Source organism: Phocoena phocoena, chromosome 13 (assembly GCF_963924675.1).
Source record: "Phocoena phocoena chromosome 13, mPhoPho1.1, whole genome shotgun sequence".
In the NCBI taxonomy this organism is placed as follows: Eukaryota; Metazoa; Chordata; class Mammalia; order Artiodactyla; family Phocoenidae; genus Phocoena; species Phocoena phocoena.
The window spans coordinates 77,685,043-77,700,325 of NC_089231.1; the positions used below are offsets into that span (position 1 = coordinate 77,685,043).

The window sequence follows — 15,283 nt, forward strand, 5'->3', positions numbered from 1 at the left end:
TTCCACCTGTGTCATTTACTAACTGCATGACCCTAGTTTCTTTCTCAGCTATGAAATTAAGGTAGCAATACAGCTGTGGTGAAAATTAAATGAGATAATCTGTGTAAACTGTTTAGAATAATGGGTAGCTCAAAAGCACTCTGAAGTATTATTACTAGATGCGTGATACATACCTGAATGCATGCAAAGCCTTCCTTAAAAGTGTGAACATACAAAGAGGGCACTGACCACAATATGGAAGGTCCCATAAAGCTATATCCTTTGATTAACAAACAGCAGGCCAAAAATAAAGCGATACTAGTATAGCTAATCCTATGATGAAACCTTTTTATGCCAGCATTGAAATAATGACATGTGTGGTAAACCTCACGATGGATAAAGCATTTGACTTTTAAACATTTTCCAAATGCAGAGTCTAGAATGGTGAAGAAAGGCCTCTTCAATTTTGGATCTGAAGGCCCTGATTCTTGGGAACCTACAGCCTTGGGCTTCTGATGGGTGATCATGTGGATGGGGTGGAGAGTCACCTTACCTTTGCAATGCAGTGCTCTCTGAGTTTACCTCCATTTTGGCATCACATCTCTCACCCTGGAGCTCTGGAGGCCGGAACTCAGCATCATCAACGGATGGGAGATGATAACTATGCCACCACTTATCTGATGACTCTGGGTTCGAGGGCCTAATCCCACAATATAAGGCGGTCTCACTGACCTCTGCCATCAGAGGCAGTCTTTGGCCTACGAGGACAGTTCTGTCATCCAGAGTAGACAACTGCTGGAGTTCTAGCCCATTTCCATAGAGGGCCGGATTCACAGGGACAGATGGTGGGTCCAAATTCTCCGTTTCCTGACCTCGTGGCTGAGGGCTGAGTGTTGGCGGCAGAGGGGAAATAGGGGAATGAGGTGAATCCATAGGATTCAGATTCATTTGCTTGCTTGTATTTCTGGAAGGCACGGCCATTTGCTTATCATACTTCCTACTGCTAGCCACCTCTAAGGAGGAGTCTATCCCTGCCAAGCCTAGCTTCTGTCCTGGTGGATCTTGTTCCATGCATAACTCTTCGGCCACAGAGGGCCTATGGTGAAATGGTATCAAGGGTCTCTTTTGCAACTTGTCTCCCTTTTCCTGTCTTTCTGTTGTTTTGTGCTTAGAAGAAGCAGGAGGTGGTAAAGATGAAGATGATGATGGTCCTGCACTGAACCCTGGTTGTGATATTGTGGGAGGTCGACTGGGTCCTACTGCACAACGTTTTAAAAGTTTATGCCTGAAATGAGAATTAAAATGAAGTCAGTAAATACACAGATGAAAATAACTGCATCATTCTAATTACAAAAGAGATGCATCTAACAAGGTTATGTCTTTTTAAGCACACGTTATATGCAATAATACATCTAAATGGACTCTGGGTGTTAAATATATTGATAATGACTAAAAACTGCAACACACCCTGACAGAAAACAATGAACCAGTTACATACAAGTTAAGTAGATAAGAGATGAACTTAAGAAACATTAATTAATATGCTGCTAACCTCTACAAAAATACTAATTTGAAAAATCCCCAAATCTTTCAAGTTTGGTGAGGGCCTCAGACAATCTATTCATATTGCATTTTAAAACTAACAGTAATGAGATCATCTGTCAAGAAAAGAACCAAAAAAAAGCTTCCAATTTCTATTTTACAACATTCTACCAACTCCAATACAGAATGGCTAATCAAAAAAAAAAAAAGAATGGTTTATAAAAGCTTATAGCGTTGTAAATCAGGAATAAGATAACTATGCAACTCTCCCCCAAAGTGTGAAACTAAGGGTCAGTTTTAAGAATATTTAATAGGGGGACTTCCCTCGTGGCGCAGTGGTTGAGAATCCGCCTGCCAGTGCAGGAGACACCGGTTCGATCTCTGGTCCGGGAAGGTCCCACATGCCAAGGAGCAACTGAGCCTGTGCACCACAACTACTGAAGCCCACGCGCCCTAGAGCCTGTGCTCCGCAACAAGAGAAGCCACCGCAATGGGAAGCCCGCGCACCACAAGGAAGAGTAGCCCCCACTCGCCACAACTTGAGAAAGCTTGCGTGCAGCAACGAAGACCCAAAGCAGGGAAAAATAAATAAATAAGAATATTTAATAGGATAAATATACTAGGAACCTTATATGCTACTATTATCCAAGAAAGAAGGGATAAAAGACAACTTTGGATCTTACAGAAACATGTTAAAATGAGACAGAAGCAGAAGGTTGTGAGTGAATATTAAAACAACACACACATACAAATGCATCTGTACTATCTAAGCAGGAATAGCAAGTCTGCTCACATCCTAACACACTTCTTGGCAAGCATGGGTGTGAGAAATGCTCAGTAAGGGCCCACTAGATGATCCTAAGGTTTAATCTGTGCAAAAAAGTTATATAGCAGGTCAGCCAGTTCCTCCCAATATATAAATCACTCCCAGAAAAAATGTAAGCTCTCCTGCCAGTGTATCAGTAACTCTCTGAGGCCACTAGGGTGGCATTAAATTACTGTTGCATTGCACTAAACAATGCCCTAGTGGGAAGTAAAACGGATTTGTGTGGCATAATGGGATGGTTTAGTGGGACAGCAGGATGGCCACCCTGCCCCATAAGGCCGTTAAATAGTGTGAGGAGAGGACCATTCCATAACGGGTTCGGTAATCTTGCAGTAGATAATCTGAAAACACTCTTGCCAAAGTCTTTGCTACACTTTAAAAAAAAAAAAAAAATCCTGACTTTGAAGAAGGTTGTCTATGCATAAGGCTATTGTCAATAAGGCAAAAATTGGACTTTAAATCTCCAGGGCAAAGTACCACAGTAAGAGACGAAATGTCTCATCTGAAAATATCTCAATTATCTCAATATCTTCTAAGGGTGCTTACTTTAAGACCTAAGCTCTAAAAGTCTTTCACATAAAACTTTTTGATTTGGATTTTCTCAGAGAGCATTTAACCACACCAGTCCTTTGACAGATATTTTATAGTAGCCTCTTCAAAGTAAGGACTTTTTGCAAAGTGGATAATCTTATAAAGTCATTTTTTTCAACTGCATTTAACAACTCAACTACATTGTGGAATGGTTAGAATAAGGGATACACCAGTAAGTAACAGACCATCATTGCAAATCTGTGAACAGGTAAGGGACCTCACTGAGGCAGGCAGCAGGAAGATCGGGCTCAGAAGGCTAACTATATGAGTGGTTTGGCCTTAATGGGAGGGAAATCAGAGGCAGGGCCAAATAGTGCAGAAACACATGGTGACTAAAAGAATAAGGAAAGTAGAATGACTATAACAGACATTTCAAAGGAAATCATTGTGAAATGCAATGATAAAATTGATCTAGAAAATTAAGAAAAATAAATAAATAAAGTTTCTAGGCTGAGAAGGGGAAAACTGTGACAAAAATGACTGCAATCGGGTACCTGGTTTGTGAGGAAACAGGTATATCGATAGTAAGGGTTTATCTTAAAAGCACTCCCCCAAATACAAGATTAGAGTACATGTAAGAAGTCAGGTCTAGAGATAAACATTTAGAAGTCAGTGGAATAGAATGCAAATGCATGTCTACAAATAAGACCTGAAGGGTATAAGAATGTGGTGAGGAAATTGAGCAATAACTCCGGAGGACAAAAGAAAAAGTGTTATTTGTTTATTTACACTTCAGGTAAAAATAATGCAAGGTAGTAAATAAAAATGTGATAGAAATCAGTAAAAAAAGTTATTTTTAAAAAGTGAAAAAAATATAGATTAAGGAAAAGAGCAGGAAAAATAAGATGCAGGCACAAGTGAACTTAAATACACTAAACTTTTTATCCTATGTACTTTCTAAAGGTGGACCATAACTTGGCTGTAAGCTGTTTAGAAGCCACTGTTCATAGGAAAATACTTTTTGTCACACAATTTACAATGGCCTAGAGATGAAAGTAAACCAGGTATTCAGCTGGTATACCACACCTATCCTGAGACTAGAGAGATTCTCACATGCTCAGAAAGAGGACCCTTAATGAGCAAATAATATCATTGAAAACATCCTCCTTGAAAATTCAATCAAAGAGTTTCATTAGGTACTTACAGCATCTCAACAAAAAGCTGACTACCAAGGCAGAGCTTGATAAAAGAGAATCAATTTATAGGGAAGGGGGAACAGGAAGAAGCTGTCAAAACTGCTGCCTAAGTGTACAAACACACATGTGCACACGTGTGTATGTGTGTTTGCAGAGATTCTCGGGCACCATACCACCTCCCTAGCCCAAAGCCTATTCATATATGGCACATTAAGAACCCTGTGGTCTAAACTAGAGAAATGAATGGCCATCTTCCAAGTACACTTATCTCAACTGGCCGAAGTACTGAGCAGCATCAAATGGAAGCAAAGATACTCTAAGTTGCTCACTAAGTGAATAATCATCGCCACATGCTCCTACAGTGAGCTGAGCTGGTGGGGGAGGGGGGTAAGGCTGATATACACTTAAGAAATTTAAGAACCCCCATGAAAATCTGTGACAATAAGATTCTCTATTACCACAAGGAGTGATAAGTCAAGGGAACATACATGAGTGCAAAAATTTTCTACAGAAAATAATTTGGGTTTCCATTCAAATATCTAAATGAATGAGCAATAATTTTAGCTTTCAGCAGGTGTTATCACCACATACCTACTTCAGTCACCAAAAAACACGAGCACCAACAACAAAAATTTTCTATGAAAGGTCTATTTAATCCAAATTCTATTAATTCAAGCCAACCTGTTTGATATTTATCTCAACTTTATAATTAAGAGTAATTAAATAAACTCAGTTAAAATGGCAAGAGACTGTCTTGTCAAACTGATGCTTTCAGTTCTGAAGAAGTTATCCTGAAGAAATCTGTGGGAGCAATTTGGTAACAGGGCCAGTTGTCTAAGAAGGCTCATTCTGAGTCCCAACAATAAAACTGTAGCATCTGCATAGAAGAAAAACACCAAGCTTTTTTCCACCACTGGAAGCAGAAGATTTAAAAACAAACCAAAGCGGGGACCTCCTTGGTGGTCCAGTGGTTAGGATTCCGTGCTCCCAATGCAGGGGGCCCAGGTTCGATCCCTGGCCAGGGAACTAATCTCACGTTCCGCAACTAAGAGTTCACATGCCTCAACTAAAGACCCTGCAAGGCACAACGAAGATCTCACATGCCGCAACTAAGACCTAGCGTAGCCAAATGAATAAATAAATATTTTAAAAATAATAAAAAATTAAAAATACATAAATAATAAAACAAAATAAAGCAAAATGATGTGGAAGAAGTGGTCTGAGAGGCCAGGAGACAACCAACGAAATGTTCTATCATACTGTTCTGCCTTGGCCCCTACCTACCTAGAGCAAGAACAGCTGACTCTTTGGGTTGGATCCACAAAATCCCAAGTAGCAGGATTGTTAGCAGGCTCTTCTTCAAGAGTTGGAGTTGACATCTGGCTCCTCCTAAAAAAGGTTAAAAAATGTGGCTTGTGTAAACATGAGATAATATCCATACCTCTGGGGGGAAAATGTTAGAAAGACATGAATACATTTTACACAGTAATGGTATCTTGCTGATAGATGACTGAAAGCAACTCAAGGTGGGAGGTTGCTGGGGTGGGAAAGGCAACTACTACTGCCATGCACTAGAAGAGTCGGGATTCCAAATATTTTTATTTAAGTTTAATATACATTTTAACATGGGTGGTACACATAGCAATTAAAACACTACCTGGCAATATTATCTGTTGGTTTTTAAAAAGTCACCTAAATTCTGTAGAAATTTTAGATTTAAAAAAATTATCTTTTCACAGCATCTATGAATTATATACCCTCAGATAGACTGTTTAAATCACTCTTAAAACACCTATATTTACTAGCATTTAAGGGCAGCACTCCACACAAGTGATGTGAACTAAAACACAAAAATCAAATATATCTCCTGCATGTTACTAATAATTGGTAGCAAAAAGTAGATGTCTACTACTGCATAAATAAGAACACTCGGCAGTATTTCTGTATCGTTGATTTTGCTACAGCTGGTACTGCAAAGTGTTTCACTGATGGCTCTGCAAGGACTTCGCTTGCTCTCCACGCTCCCCCCCCTGCCTTTCTGGGTGTCTCACTTCCCTGTTCGGTGCTGCTGATAGAAGGCCTCTGATTTGTTAGACTTGGTGGAAAGGTTAGTAGTGATAAAAATCAAAGATGGTAAATAAAAGGAAAAGAAAAAGAAAATGTTAACATGGAAATTGTCTAGGCATCGCAGACATAAGTGAAAATATCTGTACCAATAATTCTAAAGGAAAAGATCATTTTAAAGTGAATAGAGATACCTTTTAAATTCTAGAACTTGATATATGATTTCCCACTGCAATTATTTTAGATTTTTCTCTACTAAATCTTCTTTAGTAGCCTATTCTAGAGTCAACTATTTGGGAAATAAATACATAGTAGGAATTTCCTAAAAGCTAGGTCCAAAGGACAGGTTTTAATTGTGTATATAAAGCTTTGAGTAGCAGTCACTGAAGAAACACTTAATTGGCTTCTAAATGAATTCTTAGGAATTACTGACAAGAATGTCCATATTTATTCTGCTCCAGAGAATGAAGACTCTTTTGTTTATCTGTATCAATCAAAAAGTTGGACACCTCAGTCATATCAAAACAGATGTGAAAATATGCTGAATATGTTTATGTAACTCTTGATAAGTGAAATAGTATTTACTGACTACTGTTTGACATTATCATTCCTGCAATTAAAATAATCACCAGCCATCTCTTCTTAGAATCAATTCCTCTTCTTTTCCAAAACTATGTTAAGGAAGGAGGGAGGTCAGAGGGGATGGACGGGAGGGAGGTGGGGCAAGGAAGGGAAGTTGAGTAGGGGAAGAAAAGAATTTCCCCAAGTCAACAAACAGAAGCACAGCAGCTACTAAACACCCCTCTAATTGTCAACAGTTCAGTTCAGAAATGCATTGTCAATTAAAGCATGAGGCTAATGTATAATAGAAAACATGGCAAAGAAGGTCATTTCCCTTTGTAAACAGGAAACATTCATTAGTAGGTATACAGGGAAAAACCAAACCCACAATTACTGTCCTGACACTCAGAGTGAATCTCTGAGGCAGCTGTGCTAAAAAATGTCAGATGAACACCATGACAATCTTGAGATGATCAGGAACTTCAAATTTTTCCTGGATAGTCAAATTATTTAACATCTTTGTTTTGAATTTTACCCTATTATGTTCCAAAAGATGAACTAACAATCCAGTGACCCCCTCAGGGTGTGGTCACACAACAGCACAATGTGACTGATCCTCTTCATGTAGTAATAAAAGACATGGTTACTAAACCACGATCCAGACAGAATGCAAAAAACATACTTGGACTGCGTTCTGTTGAGGATGCATTCCTTCCAGACTCGGTGGACCATATGATTGTGGAGTTTTGGAGGAATCTTCCCCGATCTCTTTGGACTGTGCATAGTTATCATCCCCCCATCTTGGGAACCTAGGTGACTGACAGCACTCTGTGTCCCTCCACTCTCACCTAGGAAAGAAAGACAATTTGGAAGGTCAGAATTTTCTGAAAAGGTCTCCTAGTGCACAGACTACTGGCTTATTTAACATAAATATTTCATTGTTGAAACTGATCATGTAACTCTGTTGCTGCCCCTGACAATAACAGTATCTGTAGCTATGAGTAAATTTGCATCAGTATAGCTTTCAATCACATCAATACTCACACTCACATACCCTCAATGGCATATCCATCCAGAGGCATTCCTGCTCCACAGGTATTGGAGACAACTTACATGGGAGGATTCAAACATGACAATATTAAAGATATAAACATGCATGGGTTGTTTGAATTTTTAAAGCCCAATGCAGTAAATAAGTCTCAAGGCAGAACAAAACAGTAGAGGGAGCTTTATGCTCATGTAGCTAAATGGCTGTGTAACATCTGCACGCAGTGCCCTGGGTAAGAGAAAGAAATTCTTAAGAAGGTCAAATTTCAAATCTGTGTGTGGAACTGTTCATCCTTATGCCTAACACTACTTATGAAAGCTTAATACTAAAACACTGAAAGAAGCTGACTCAACATTTTATATCAGAGGATTAAAAATTCACTGGTTTCTCTCTAACAACTCCACTTAGTTTTTCCAACTGTACTTGGTATTACAATCCATTTTCTACTATGTCTACTATAATTGCTGATAATACTAGTTATTGGTTATAAGTATTTTACTACTTCCATCTCATACAAGACAAATACTGAAGTCAATTTCCAGTATTAAATTCTGATTCAACTACTTTTATCTATTTGAGTTCATAAACATATTGTGGGTTTTAACTCTTGATAGTACTACGATGCAAAACATCTTGATTGAAATAATCAATTTTAAGCACTCTGAAAGGCCTCCACTGTCGTGTGAAAAAGAAAGAAACAACCTTATATCACAAACTAATATTCTTGGTATCACTGCAAAACAAGCATTATATGAGTTGAATGGTTAGTCTCAGCTCTATTTTTTTGCGGTACCCGGGCCTCTCACTGTTGTGGCCTCTCCCATTGCGGAGCACAGGCTCCAGACGCACCGACTCAGCAGCCATGGCTCACGGGCCCAGCCGCTCCGCGGCATGTGGGATCTTCCCACTGCACCACCAGGGAAGCCCCTCAGCTCTATTTTTTAAAAAAAGAAAGAAAAAACAAACCCCAATGCTTACATTCTTAGGAACAGAAACTTTCTTGTTCTCCAGAAAAGTACTGTTATAATACAAATTAGATAAATTAACGGAGACAAGAAATTTGATCTTTCATTGCTACCTTTTATCTTAAAAGTTCTCTGACTTGGTTCATGGTACAAAATAAATCATTTTGATTTTACAGTGGATTTTCAAATGCCTATTATAAAACTAGGCAAAGTGAAGAAACAAAGAGAAGTAGATAACATAGCCCTTTGCCCCCAAACACCCTACAATACAGCCAAACAGATCGTAAATCCATGGTATCATAAGGGAATTATTTATGGCGAAAACAGGAGAGGGCACGGGGAAAGCAAGCCACAAAATCTTTTCTGATTAAAGTTGGGTAAATGCTTTTCAGTAGCTTTTAATGATTTAACTAAAATGTGAGTCAGACCTTATATGGAATTAAATGAGAACTGTACTCCATGCTGTTAAATGCATATTGAATGTTTCTTCTCACAATTATCTCCATAAACAGAAAACACAAGCTGATGTACCTATCCACACGAGGCAGAACTGTTTGGCCCTCCGAGAATCCATGCTAATCTAGGAGACTCTTGGCCATTCTAAGGGGCAAAGTAACCCACTTTGTCCTATGTCTAGGAAAACACGGCAATGCTCAACATCAGTCAAGTGCAGAACGACAAGGCTGAGCAGGACTCTTGCTGATGGAATGTTAGGAGTCCTAAGCTGTAATTCAACATTATTATGATGTATAAACTTGGACAAATTAATTTTATTACAAATATCAGTCATTTTTAGTTTTGTTTGTTTTTGGGAATGAGGAGGCATCAAGAGATTTATTTACCCAGGGCCTAGCACAATGACATACACAGAGTTAGAAGGGAAGAAATCTGAATATCTATAGTTACAAGGTACACACTTGAAACCCACCATAACAAAACAACTTTTTTTTTAGGTTTACTCTCTCTCTCTTTTTTTTTTGCCCCACACGGCATGTGGGATCTCAGTTCCCAGACCAGGGATCGAACCCGTGCCCCCTGAAGTGGAAGCACAGAGTCCTAACCACTGGACCACCAAGGAAGTCCCCAAACTTCTTTTTTTTGAATTATGGATTTAGAGTTCTGAACTGATCAAAGGTCAAGGCATCATGCATACAGCAGGCCTTCAGTTTTAAGGTGAACACAAATTTCACTAAGTACCAGGCAAAACAAAAACAAACATAAACAAAAACTGATGCCAACTTATGTAGTATAACTCTTAAAAATCCAAATCCAAGCTTTGATATGAAATATGATTAACATTTTTCAAAATACTGATAATTCTAGACTCTTTAAAATATATCTTCTCTATGATATTATTATAAAAAACTATACAAGTATTTTTATGCTTTTTCAGTTTAAAGTAGTTTTTTTTTTTGCGGTACGCGGGCCTCTCACTGTTGTGGCCTCTCCCGTTGAGGAGCACAGGCTCTGGATGCGCAGGCTCAGCGGCCATGGCTCACGGGCCCAGCCGCTCCGCGGCATGTAGGATCTTCCCCGACCGGGGCACAAACTCGTGTCCCCTGCATCGGCAGGCAGACTCTCAACCACTGAGCCACCAGGGAAGCCCCAGTTTAAAGTAGTTTTAGTAAAAACTGATTGACAGCAAATCCTTTCATAAGAGATCATCCAAATTCTCTGCTCTACCATATTAGAGACGGACATAGTACATTTTTTCACCATCTTAGTAACTACAAGGCTCTTAAAAACAAAGGCTAGGGACGTCCCTGGTGGTCCAGTGGCTAGGACTCCCGCTTCCACTCCAAGGGGCAGGGGTTCGATCCCTGTTAGAGGAACTAAGATTCCGCAAGCCATGTGGCACGGCCAAACCCTCCACCCTCCCCAAAAAAACCCAAAGGCTACGTGTTGTCCATTTCTGTCTCCCACACAGTATCTGAGTAATTCCTTCCAGATAACTTAATACTGTGTGCTGAACCTGGAGCTTTGAGCACTGCTTTAAATTTCTTACACTACTGTTTGTATATTGCTTTATTGTTTACCAAGCACTGTCAAGTACGTGATCTAATATGTATAATAACCCTGGAAACTTTATAGTATTTCACAGAGAAGGAAACTGGTGTTCAGAGCAAGTATGAGAATTAAATAAGGTCACTCACCTAGTAGGAACTACAGCTAGGTTTTAAAATTAGATTCAATCACAAAGTCTATACTTTTCCCCAATATATTATTTAACCATGAACATTTACTGAATGCCACTACATGCCAAGCACTATGCTAGAAACTCTGAAAAACTGTCTTATCTGACCCTCACGAAACTCACCACATGATGAGCATGTATCATGACTGACAGTCTGTTTTCAAAGTTTAGCGGCCAAGGCTTTACTTACTCTGATGCTCCTGACAACACGGCCCACATTAAATACCTATAATTAATCTCATTTCAGCTCAAGTATGATGAGTATCCTTTTCTCACTGACTAGACTTTCAATTAAAATGAAGTCAACTACAACAACAAAGAAGTTAATATAGGATATATACTACTCAACAAAGAAGGCAACATTCTCCCAAATTAAACAATTTCTGTATTTTTCCAAGAAGGAAGAATGTTGAAATTGACAAATTTTTCAAATGTAATTAATATTTGTCATTACTGTAGACAAATACATTATTGAAAGGACAAGGCATTTATTCAGAGATCCTGGATGTTAGACTAACTTTATAATATAATAAGGAAAGATAATTCATCCAAGACTTGTCCCTGGCTGGCAACAGCCAATTGGGCAAAGGCATCAACTATTCTCTGATTTAGTATTTTCCTTTTTTTAAAAAAAAAAAAAAGAAAGAAAGAAAGAAAGAAAAGAAACTCACATCTTGTCTCCTAAATGCACCCACATCAGTATAAAAGAGCAGATGCACATGGAGAACTTACGAGAAACAAACTGTGTAATTTGAGGAAAGACTAATACAGGCAGAATTAAAATTCTGAGCTCATAAATTCTGTTTGTTTACAATTTTCTTTCTCCATTTTGTAAAACCCCCACATTACTCTATCTCCATCTCTTCCACCAGGAATTTCTCAATGTGTTTTCTCACCTGTTCCACGGCAAGGGAACTACACGACTTTCTGGGATCTCTTCCACACCCGGACTGCACTCACCTATGACAGCCTGTTCTGGAGAGGTGGGCGGGGTGAGCGGCATCCCACAGTTACTTGGGTCCTTCACGCTACCAAGTCCCTGCTGCCCAACTGTAATATGGCCTCCGGTACCAGCAACACTCTGAGGAACTGGGAGGTCATTCTGAGAGATCAAAACAAAAGCTGAAGGATAAACCATCCGAACACCACCTGTGAGGCAAGAGAGAGAGAGCACAAGGCCTGAGAAAAAGTTCACACTCGACCGCCAAATTCATTATTCCAGTGGTCAGAGTCAAAGGTCGCTAGGTACTGCCAAAAGTGATAGGTTTAGTCCTTTCATAAGTTAATAGCTATTTAAACATGTGTTCCAACATTATCATAATAGCATTTGGAATATGGGGACCATTGGTGCTTCAGGCAAGATAACTACTCAGCAAATACCACTGTGTCAAGAGAATTCAAAAAGATGGGAAAATTATGGAGATTATTTTTGATGAATCTGAATGATTATCTCTTTAAATTAAGGAAGACGAAGAAGATTGAATTAAGTTCTTCAGGCAAAATATTTTCTCTTACCAACAATTACTTCTACTGCCACGGGGAAATCATCATCATACCCCAACTCCTCCTCTTCTTTCAATTCTTCCTTCTTTTTCAGCACCATTGGGTAGAAATACTGCCATTCCTCAATCAACTTACGGGTGGCTGGGTCTGACATCTTGTATGCTTGGCCTGTTAGCGTGCCATTTAAGCCATAAGGACTTACCAGTACTAAAGCAGAGAGGAGAAACATACGTTACAGATCACAGTAGTAATTCTTGCTTAAGTGTAATGCTACATGTATGGTAATTTTTAGGGTGAAGCACAGTATCACTTAATGTATATTGCTCTTTATTTCCTAACTCCTTTTAAAGTGTAATTTTTAAAACTTTCTCATTTTAGTACTTCTTATTTATATGCCTCTCAACGCAAATCAATTTTTGAAGGAAATCAGATGGGGGAGGTATAACACTGTCTGACAGCTATATCAACACACAATATATAAACTATCTATACATTAAAGCATATAAACATCTGTTTGGTAATAGTTTATATAATGTGAATACTGAATCTTCCATGACAAAAGAAGACCATTCAATACATATACCCCAAAACCAGTCTAGGACTTGAACATTCTTCCTATGGTTTCCTGAGACTTCCTAAATATTTGAGGTAATTTTAAAATAATATATACATAAAACATCTAATAGCAGGAAAGCCTTAATGTACCAAGTCTGAAACATAATGTTATGTATAATTTCAATTATGACTGTTTTGGAGGTCTGCTGATTAAACAACTCTAAATAAAATTTATTTTACGCAAAATAAAGGATTCAAAGTCCCTCTCTCTCTTATTCTTTCACTGTTTGACCTCGATGTCATTTTCACTGAGCTAGACACAAAAATGTAGCTAATGTAATACTGTATAACTCAGCCAGTTCTTAGTCTCATGGTGAGTATTTTGACCTTCCGAATAACACTTTTCTGGGGATAAAGGTTACTTCTCCTTAATCCTGATTTATAAAAAATCTCAGCATAGGCATTAACTGGGAAGTCCATTTTGGGGGATGGCTTTATTTTTTTAACAGCTGGATGATATATCACATCAATCAAGACAGAGATGGCTGTAGACATCATATATTTCGTGTTGCCTTTCTGCTGTTCCATACTGATCCAAATGGGATAAAAATACTGATCTAACCAACACACATAATCAAGGGCAATTTTCCTGTTTTAACACTTCTAGGAAATCTCCACATCAATATGGTTATGTTCACTATAATTATCTATATGCCAACACCTGCCTAAGGATGTACCTTCTCCTCACCAATCATGGGAAATAGGCAGGATAATGCCCCACAAAGTCGTCCATGATTCAAGGTATTAGTAAGAAACCAGTAAGATTTAAAATAAGTAGTCTATAGGGACCTGGTATTGCCAATACTATCTTTCCTCATGACTAGTAATGCCCTCTGCTATTATCATAAGTAAATGCTTTTATTTTGCTCGACAAAATCTAAAGTCAGGGACTTCCCTGGTGGCACAGTGGTTAAGAATCCTCCTGCCAATGCAGGGGACACAGGTTCGAGCCCTGGTCCAGGAAGATCTCATATGCCACGGAGCAACTAAGCCCGTGAGCCACAACTACTGCAGCCCGTGTGCCTAGAGCCTGTGTTCCACAACAAAGAGAAGCCACTGCAATGAGAAGGCCATGCACCGCAACAAAGAGTAGCCCCCGCTCGCCACAACTAGAAAAAGCCCGCGCACAGCAACGAAGACCCAACGCCAAAAAATAAATAAATAAATGAATGAATAAATAAATAAAATCTAAAGTCAGATGATCCTCAACACTTTCAGAGTCAAGGAAACACAATATTTAAATAATCTCATGTATTACTATCTGAACTGCCTTTTAAATGACTCTATAACAAGGAAACACGGTATTTAAATAATCCTGACACAGTATTTAAATAACACAGTTTTTAAATATGCACATACTGTACAACTCTTAAGTGTACAGTTTGAGAATTGGGTCATTTCGAATTACATAGTAGTTCATACACAAAACATCCAAAATTACAGAATAATAAAGTAAATAGCTTAAAATGTGTTGCAAGATGGAGGAAAATGTAGGCAATAATCAGGACACAATTACATGAGGTTCAATGTTCTTTTTTACCTTAAAAAAAACCTTAATAATCCTTAAGGTAAGAAAAAGATGCTTTCATCAAATTAAATCAGAATCATTTGTAGGAAACCAAAAAGTCATCGTAAATAATATGGAGGCTAAATACTCATTTGACAGACTATTATATCAATAAAAATACTTTAGTTAATTTTATTAAAAAACATTTTAAAATTACATTTTGTGATATACTAAGACTGTTTCAACCAGACATCGCTAGAACTGATAAATCAGATTGAACTAAAAAAGGTATTTCTATATGGTTCGATTTAATATTATAACATTTAAAAAGAGTTATTCATCGAAAATTATGAATTCCAAACACAAAATCAAAGCTTTAGAATGCACAGCTAGAGAAAAAGGGACATAGCATTATTTTGGTGATATCTAGGTGATTAGTTGAGAACTAATGAAAATATGAATGTAAGTTAAATTACAACCAAATACCTACAAACAATGTAGCCTGTAATTAAAAGAAAATAAGATATTAATATCAATGAAGAAACTACATACTATATAACTCTAGAAATTTGATTTTGGTTGAAATTTCAAATAGTACAAAGTTTAACAGTAATTTTCTGTAAGTCATTACATTCCTAAAACCACGGGACACTGAAAACCTTTAATTTATAATATTTGTCAATTACTCATTGGATTATATTTTTCAAATACTTATTAATCCTCTTTTGATATAAAGTAAATTCTCCACATTT

The 15,283-nt window shown here is 38.0% G+C and overlaps 1 protein-coding gene across 2 annotated transcripts in view; it reads right to left on the minus strand.

The window, feature by feature from the left end:
• The window catches only part of MED13L (mediator complex subunit 13L), a 299,615-nt gene that overhangs the window by 46,878 nt on the left and 237,454 nt on the right, over positions 1 to 15,283 (minus strand). For both annotated transcript variants that reach the window (XM_065889573.1, XM_065889571.1), the window contains exons 6-10: positions 12,422 to 12,616; positions 11,867 to 12,055; positions 7,382 to 7,547; positions 5,359 to 5,463; positions 533 to 1,264 (exon numbers count right to left, since the gene is read on the minus strand). In XM_065889573.1, coding sequence (XP_065745645.1) covers positions 533 to 1,264; positions 5,359 to 5,463; positions 7,382 to 7,547; positions 11,867 to 12,055; positions 12,422 to 12,616 — 1,387 coding nt within the window. The remainder of the gene's footprint in view (positions 1 to 532; positions 1,265 to 5,358; positions 5,464 to 7,381; positions 7,548 to 11,866; positions 12,056 to 12,421; positions 12,617 to 15,283) is intronic.